The following is an 8,916-nucleotide window of genomic DNA, read 5'->3' as shown; positions in this document are numbered from 1 at the left end:
TTATTCAGTTTCATTGCACAAAGATAATAGTAGTAATAATAAAAGTAACAATCAAGTTGCTAATGTGCCTCAAATACACCAAACTGAATCAAATTTTCATTATAGTGTCATATTGAAAAACAAACCTGCCATGACTCTTCACCTTTGAAAACATATAAGAAGTGTGTTTTCTTCACATCAGGTAGAACCGTCTTGTTTCCTCCTTGGCACTTAAAATATATAGTTGGTCTTGTAGGTAGCCATTCATGAGTATTAAAGATTTCAATTGAACCAAGAGTAACAACCCTGGATGACGAAATTCCTGCAAAAGTGATAGTAGCAATAACAATAACGAGATTGTCAGATGAAAACAGTAGACAATCTTCAATTGTAATGAACATCAATAAATTTTTACACAATTTGCAACCTGAGTTTATTCCTAATTGATCATAACTGGTGGTCTTCTATAACCAAATATGTAAATAAGCGATTCCTATCACACACTAACACTGAAGTGCCCGAGTCAAATCTTTCCAAGTTCTAGACTTCTAAAGCTCACTAAGTTATTCCTAAACTCTAAATCTACGACTATGCACACAGGAGATGCACAACCCTCCAGAGTGAAAGATAATCATATACATATGGCCTTAAAGAACTAATTTCATCTTTAAGGCACCATAAAACCCCAGGGAGCCAAGCAGCATGCACTCTTCTACATTACAATGAAACATCACCATATCCATTTTGAACCATGGTAACCACTGTTCGATTTGCAGTGTCTGATTAGACTGTGCAGGCTGACCCCCCATTCACGGATCCGAAAATTATATGCTATGGATAAACATAAATCTGTACTTCTTCATGCCTGTAGCCCTAGTCTCTACCTATATATATGGGCACGCTCACTTATAATAGTAACTTTATGAGGAAAAAATAATAAATAATCCTAGTGCCGCCGTGGACGCAGGCAAATTGCCAAACCATGTAAAAATCTTTGTCTTTTGCAATTGATTTTTTCTGTTTTTCTTGTTTTCTCGCTCGCCCGTAGGAGTTCCGATTCATAACAACCATTTCAAAGATTCTACGAAATTCGTGCTGCATATTAACTCATACAGAAAGCCAATGGTCAACAAGCTATCTCCGGTTCTCAATTAAATCAGTAATCAACGTCATAATCTTACCCCTGTTATGAGAAATCTTTCAATAAAAACTGAAAAAAGAAAAAAAAAACTTTCCTGGTTTCCAATTCCCCAAAATTACCCAAATATACCAACAATACACTAAATTAATCAGTAGCCGACCAAATTTCTGAAATACCTCGAAAAGGGAAGAAATTGGCTAGGTCAAACATAGAAGAAGAGGAAAAGAAGGGATCTTTTGGTACCTGGAAGAGAGCTGAGGACGAGAAGGGAGAGGAAAGAGAAGCGATGAACCAAGAACTCGGAATCCAAAAGATTGCCAGGGGATTTCTTCATTTTTTTCTCTTTTTCTTTTTATTCTTTTTTTTTCTGATGAGAGAAAGAAGAAGGTGACGAAGAAAAGGAGCGGAAAAATATGGGAAGACCAACTACTTTCCTCTTTGGCGGTAAGCGATGGAACTCACCAGATGTACTTCCGACTACTTTCACCTTCATTCACTCTGTGTAGGGCCTACGGGCCAGAAGCTTATAACATGACTAGTTACGAGCCAGTTCTTTAAGGTATCACGTATACCCATAAAAGTAATCCTGAAGGTATTGATTGGTGTGTTATTACTGGGACAAAAAATATGGGACCAAAGGAGGGGACATGTGAGTTGTCCTTTCTTTATTGCATAATGAGCTGGTCACGACCCAAAATATGGGACCAATGGAGAGGACATGTGAGGTGTGTCATCTCTATTGCATAATGAGCTGGTCATATCAGCTCATTATGTAATAGAGATGGGGCATCTCACATGTCCCCTCCTTTGGTCCCATATTTTGGGTCCTTAAGGTATTTTTCTATTGATTGTATTTATATGGATAACTCTAGGACCATACATGTAATTATAATTATGATCCTAGGGTACCCCGTGTAGATACGCAAGACTTCAGGATCGCCGGTGAAATTACACGATACCTCAAGGTATCAAATCGAATGGTAATTATCCCTGGTAACAGGCTGTTTATAAGTAAGGATTTTATGAGAACACCTAATATATCATTCACGAGTGGATAGAGTATTAGTTTAAGAATAATGAGAACTCTATCAATTGTGTGGATTATCTCACTCATATAAAGATGGTTCTGATAGGATTCATACTGGTTACGTACATAAGTTGTATGGATCCTATTAGAACCACCTCTATAGGAGTAGGGTAACCTATACTATAAATAGAAGAGACGTAATTCCTAAACTAGCCCTTTAACCATTCATGAATGGTATATATCATCCCTTTCCATAGGGGATAGAATCCTTATTCTTATCTAAGACATTAAAAATGATTGTTGGTAACTATATGTCATCAACTATTTTCAACTGTAGCAAGTTATTTGATTAAATTTTAAGTTATTTAAAGATCATTATAAGTGAAATGACAAAAATAGTCATAACTGAAGCTATCTAAATAGACGAGATAATGTAGGATAGATGAGATAATAATGTAATCTAAATGGTATATATGATATTAAAACTACAAAACGCAAAAGTTCTGTAAAAAGCATTCTAAGGTTTCTTCTAAAAACATTCCCCCTAAAAGCAGTAGCACTAGTTTTAAAAGACAGGTAAAATAAATTTACTAAACACCATTATTCATTATTTTTTTTAAAAGCATAGGCAACCTAAAATAGCAATACCAAGCTGGCCTTTTGTCTAACCAAAATAAGAATTTAGAGTAATTTGAGGAAAATGTACAAACTAAGAGATCGGCAAAAAATATATATATCATTAATTATTTTTATTGGAGAAAAATACTATAACAGGGTCATACATGTACAACTCCGAGGTTCCTGGACTAGATACACAAACTCTAGGATTGTTGGTGAAATTACTCGATACCTCAAGGTATGGCTTGTAATTAATCCTTTATAAGAAATTGTTTATAACTAAGGATTCTATGAGAATAATCTTATAAAAGGGGTGATCTATGCCATTCACAAGTGGATAGACGGTCAGTTTGAGAATTAGGGTACCCTATCAATGGTGTGGATTACCTCACTCCTATAGGGATAGTTCTGATAGGATCCCTACTGGTTGCATATATAATTTGTACGGATCCTAACAGAACCAACTCTATAGGAGTGAGGTAATCCACATTGTAAATAGAATAGTCGAAACTCCGGAACTAACCATCTATCCATCCGTAAATGATATAGATCAGCCCTATTATAGGTGTTTAGAATTCTCACTCTTATATAAGCTTTTTAAAATAAAGCACCTCTTAAAAGTACAAATAGTTTCAATAAGCATGCAAAATGATTTACCAAACATCATTATTTACTATTTCTTAAAAAAACCAAAAGCAGCCCAAAAACAATGATACCAAGCAGGCTTTTTATCTGACCAAAATAAAAATTTAGAGTAATTTGAGGTAAATTTTCAAACAGTTTTGTGAAAAGAAATCTAGCATTAATCATTTTTATTAGAGGAAAATATTATGACTGTCAAAAAAAACTACAAATACGCTAAGCACTCTACTTGGCACTGACTACGGAAATTCTCAGGTTTAAGCTGTATTCAAATATGATATCTAGAGAGGTATATAGGGAGTTCAAACTCAGAAAGGCCCCTATGGTTTGCGTCATAAATCTATTAAGCCCCCAGACTATTATTTGGATCTATTAAGCCCCTATACTTTTTATTTTGAATCTATTTAGCCCATATGGTGTTTCTCCATAACTAAAAAGTAGATTCAATAAGACAAAAATACTCTTTTTTAGTTATGAAGAAACACCATAGGGGCTAAATAGATTCAAAATAAAAAGCATAGGGACTTAATAGATCCAAATAATAGTCTGTGGGCTTAATAGATTTACAGCGCAAACCACAATGGCCTTTCTGAGTTTGAACTCGGTATATAGGTGAAAAGACACTTTGATTTTGTGGTAGGATACATTGAAGATAGGAAATGCAAGTAAAGTATCAATAGACATATTCAAATATCTGAAAATAGTCGGATTTGTGGAACACCCTAAAGTTTAGGGGTCTCTTCAATGATTTTGCAAGTTTATAGCAGTTTTCTTTAAATTTAAAAGGAAAAAAAACTATAGCTCATGGGCGTTTTCTGAATTTTAACCTAAAATTATCCGTTAGACATTAAAAGATCGTTGTTGATTATAGGTAATCTATATGATGGGTAGCAAGTTATTGGGCCAAACAAGATTCCTAGTTTGTTTTGGTTTTGATTTTAGAATTATTGGAATTTCTAGTCTATTTTGGTTTTGGTTTTAGAATTGTTGGATTCTTAGTCTGTTTTGGTTTTAGGGTTTCTATATATATGGAACGTTTTAGAAGAGGTTTTTAGAGAGAAAAATGTTGTTTTGAGCACTTTGAGAGGGAGATTTCTGAGAGGTGAGTTGAGATCTTTTGGTGAGGGTTATTTTGAGTGTTTGAGAGTTGTAACATATTGTTTTTCTCCTCTATATAGTGAAAACTCCTCATTCTCTCCCCGTGGACGTAGGCAATTTACCAAACCACGTAAATCTCTGTGTTTGTGATTGGTTTGTACCGTTCTTTGTGAATTACACTCATTGGTTGTTCTTCTCTCTTGTTCCAAATAAGATTTTATTACCCCACAAGCGTTTCGATTCATCTTGTTCCATATCGCCTCATCAAACTTCAGTGGCCTCTCAAAGACCATGATGGTTTTCTCTAAGTTCTAAGCATTCAAAGTATCCTGCACATCACTCATCCACAACCCAAAATTGATATTGCTGTCATACTTCACAACACTGATCTTCGTATTCTGAAGTGCAGCCTGAACTGTACTTGTCGTAGCCTTGTTGCTTTCACCACTATTTCCTGCTATTGCTTGCTAACTCTAAATTATAGAGAAAATTCGAACAACTGATAGAATTGAAAAATTACTCAACTTGAACCCTGTTGGGGATTTACCACCCCCCTGATGCGATTTGGAAATAGAGATTTAGGAGAGAGAGAGAAAATCAAACAGTCACAAACACACAAGATTTACGTGGTTCGCTTCTCAATGTGAGAAACTACGTCCACGGCCGCCGCAGGAGAAAAATTCACTAATTTTCGTCTCAATACATCATGCCCTAGCCAACCCTTTTATAGACTTAAGGGTTTAACCAATAAAAAAGGAAACAGAACAAAACAGGTTAAAATTCGAAACTGGGCCAAAACCCGACTCCGGTCGACCGCAGCACCACGTGCGGTCGACCGCGACGAATCCTATTCCTGATCGAGCTCTCTGGACTTTGGGCGGTCGACCGCAGCGCCATGTGCGGTCGACCGCGACGAAGACAGAACTCTGGCCTGCTCTCTGGACTTTGAGCGGTCGACCGCAGCGCCACAGGCGGTCGACCACGATGAGCTCCTGGCCTGTGCACCCAGCTGTGCACATAGGCGGTCGACCGTCGCGCCATTGTCGGTCGACCGCAAAGCTGTAAAATCTCTTCTTCGTCGTTTTGCTTGAACTTCGTCGTCGTCGATCATGTTCCTCCTGTTCCAACTTTGTTCCTCCTCTCTTCTAAAGCATATGGCATATCTGATAGTTAGGCTTTACATATCCTAACAATCTCCCACTTGGAGACTAACTATCAATCTCTTTCAGCTTTCTCTGCGGCGACGGCCTCCATATCATCAAGTGCTGAGGCCAACTGAAGTTGAACACAACTTCCGTTTCTCTGTAGTGACAACCTTGGTAAGCATATCAGCTGGGTTCTTGCTTCCTTGAATCTTCACAAGTTCCAACATGTCCTCGTCCAACGCTGATCTTATGAAGTGGTAGCGGACCTGTATGTGTTTGGTCCTTGCATGAAAAGCGGGATTCTTTGCCAAATGAATTGCGCTCTGGCTATCACAATGTAAGACATTCTTCTCACTCTTCTGTCCTAGCTCCTCCAAGAAACCCTGCAACCATATCATCTCCTTGTTTGCCTCTGTCACAGCAACATATTCAGCCTCTGTCGTTGATAAAGCAACGATCTTCTGCAACTGAGAAATCCAACTAATAGCTGTAGAGCCCAAAGTGAATACGTATCCTGTAGTGCTTCTTCTCTGGTCTATCTCACCAGCATAGTCTGCATCAACAAAACCCTGCAGAACTAACTTGCCTCTTCTGAAGCATAAACAGTCATCTATCGTACCTCGCAGGTATCTAAGAATCCATTTCACTGCTTCCCAGTGCTGCTCTCCTGGATCTGACATAAATCTACTCACTGCTCCCACTGCATGGGCAATGTCAGGTCTCGTGCATACCATGGCATACATAAGGCTTCCGATGGCTGAAGCATAAGGAACCTTAACCATGTATTCATTCTCTTCATCAGTCTCGGGGCACCGCTCCTTAGTCAATCTGAAATGACTAGCTAACGGTGTGCTAACGGCCTTAGCACCACTCATCCCGAATCTCTCAAGCACCCGTCGAATATACTCGGCCTGAGATAGCCGCAGTGTGCCCAAGAGTTTATCTCTACTGATCTTCATTCCCAATATCTGCTTCGCTGCGCCTAGATCCTTCATGTCGAACTCACTCGACAGCTGCTCCTTCAGTTTCTTGATCTCTGTCATATCTGAACCGGCTACTAGCATGTCGTCGACATATAGGAGTAGGATGATGTAACTCTTGTCAAACTCTTTGACAAAACAGCAATGATCAGCATTACACCTGGAGTAACCATTCCTGTGCATGAATCCATTAAACTTTTTGTACCATTGCCTTGGAGCTTGTTTTAGGCCGTACAAGCTCTTCTTCAATCTGCATACCATCTTCTCTTTTCCCTTCTGAGTAAACCCCTCTGGCTGCTGCATATATATCTCTTCCTCTAGATCACCGTGGAGGAAAGCTGTCTTTACATCTAGCTGCTCGAGATGTAGATCTTCAGCTGCAACAATACTCAGGACTGTTCTGATGGTAGTCAGTTTGACTACTGGAGAGAAGATCTCTGTGTAATCAACTCCTTCTCTCTGCTGAAATCCTTTAACCACTAATCTGGCCTTGTATCTCTTGGAACCATCATGTTCCTCTTTGATTCTGTACACCCATTTATTGCTCAAGGCCTTTTTCCCCGTTGGTAGCTTCGCAAGTTCCCATGTCTTGTTAGTGTTCAATGATTTTATTTCATCTTTCATGGCGAGCTCCCACTTGCTCGCATCATCCACTCGAAGGACCTCATCATAGCTTTCTGGCTCTCCACTGTCACTCAACAATAGGTAGTTGAGATGAGCTCTGGGCTGTAGTGATGGATACTTTGGATTAGGCTTGGGGACTCTAGCTGACCGCCTCAACTCTCTAACGGGCGAAACAGTCTCTCCATCTTCATCTGCCCCCTCTGAAGTGGTCTCATCCATCATCTCTTCTTCTTTATCAGAACTAGCTTCGGGATTGGCTCCACTTGAGGCATCATCTGACTCAAAATATGTAGGATCACTCTGCATCAAGCTAGTGGGCTGAACTGCATCACGGTCTTTGTAGATGACTGATTCGTTAAAGACCACATCCCTGCTTCTGATGATTTTCTTGTTCTGCTCATCCCAAAACTTGTAGCCAAACTCATCGCCGCCATAGCCAACAAAGAAACATTTTAAGGACTTAGGATCGAGTTTGCTTCTAGCATGATCACTCAGATGTACATATGAAACACATCCAAATACTCTCAGGTGAGAGAGGTTTACCTGCTTTCCACTCCATACTTCTTCAGGTATTTTGTGCTCCAAAGGCACTGATGGTCCCCGGTTGATCAAGTAGGCAGCTGTGTTGACTGCTTTTGCCCAGAATTGCTTTTGAAAACCTGCTTGTAATCGCATACTTCTGGCTCTCTCAGTCAATATTCTGTTCATGCGTTCTGCTACGCCATTCTGCTGGGGTGTACCTGGCACTGTTCTCTCTAATCTAATACCGCTGTCATAACAGAACTTCTTGAACTCTGAGTCTTCATACTCGCCGCCGTTGTCAGAACGAAGCTTCTTGATCTTCAAACCGGTCTCGTTCTCAACCATAGCCTTCCATCGCTTGAAGACTTCAAACACTTCTGATTTGTGTTTCATGAAATAGACCCAAGTCTTCCTCGAGTGATCATCTATAAAGGTCACGAAATATAACCTTCCGCCGGTGGATGGAACTGATGCTGGACCCCACACATCTGTGTGAACTAACTCAAGCTTCTCTTCTTTAGGAGTTCTGCCAACCCTTTTGAAGCTTATTCTCTTTTGTTTCCCTAGAATGCAGCTTTCACATAGGTCAATATCAGCCGATCTCAAACCTGGTAACTTCCCGTTCGATTGCATAACCTTTAGGCCTTTGCTACTCATGTGACCTAGCCTCTGGTACCACAAATTTGGGTCTTCATTACTTTCAGCCACTGCAATGGAACCTCGTGCATCTATCGTCATGTAGAGAGATCCAGTCTTCGTACCACGGGCAACAACCATGGATCCCTTTGTAACCTTCCATGTATCACATGCAAAGGTTGATACGTATCCCTCTTTCGCCAATTGTCCTATGGAAATCAGATTTTTCCTCAAGCTAGGAACATGTCTCACATCGCTCAGCTTCCATATAGACCCATTGAGCTTGATCTGCACGACTCCTTTGCCAACAATATCACAGGGCTGATCGTCACCAAGATTGACTTTTCCTAGGTTTCCTGAAACGTAGTTCTCAAATAAATCTCTATTTGAGGTAGCATGAAACGAAGCTCCTGAATCCAGCACCCACGATTCAGTTTTGCTCTCCAACGAACAGATTAGGGCATCATCTGATTCTCCAGAGGCCACGTTCGCTTCAGTCTTGTT

General features: G+C 39.8%; 1 protein-coding gene across 1 annotated transcript in view; it reads right to left on the bottom strand.

Moving 5' to 3' along the window:
- LOC109843760 overlaps positions 1–1,541 on the bottom strand; it is a 5,770-nt gene extending 4,229 nt beyond the window's left edge. Inside the window, exons 1-2 of the mRNA XM_020412717.1 lie at positions 1,364–1,541; positions 126–301 (exon numbers count right to left, since the gene is read on the bottom strand). Coding sequence (XP_020268306.1) covers positions 126–301; positions 1,364–1,454 — 267 coding nt within the window. The 5' untranslated portion in view covers positions 1,455–1,541. The remainder of the gene's footprint in view (positions 1–125; positions 302–1,363) is intronic.

The sequence above is a fragment of the Asparagus officinalis genome, chromosome 5 (genome assembly GCF_001876935.1).
Source record: "Asparagus officinalis chromosome 5, Aspof.V1, whole genome shotgun sequence".
Classification (NCBI taxonomy): domain Eukaryota; kingdom Viridiplantae; phylum Streptophyta; class Magnoliopsida; order Asparagales; family Asparagaceae; genus Asparagus; species Asparagus officinalis.
Note: the sequence above shows the minus strand (reverse complement) of the source record. Positions and strands in the feature narration are given on the sequence as shown.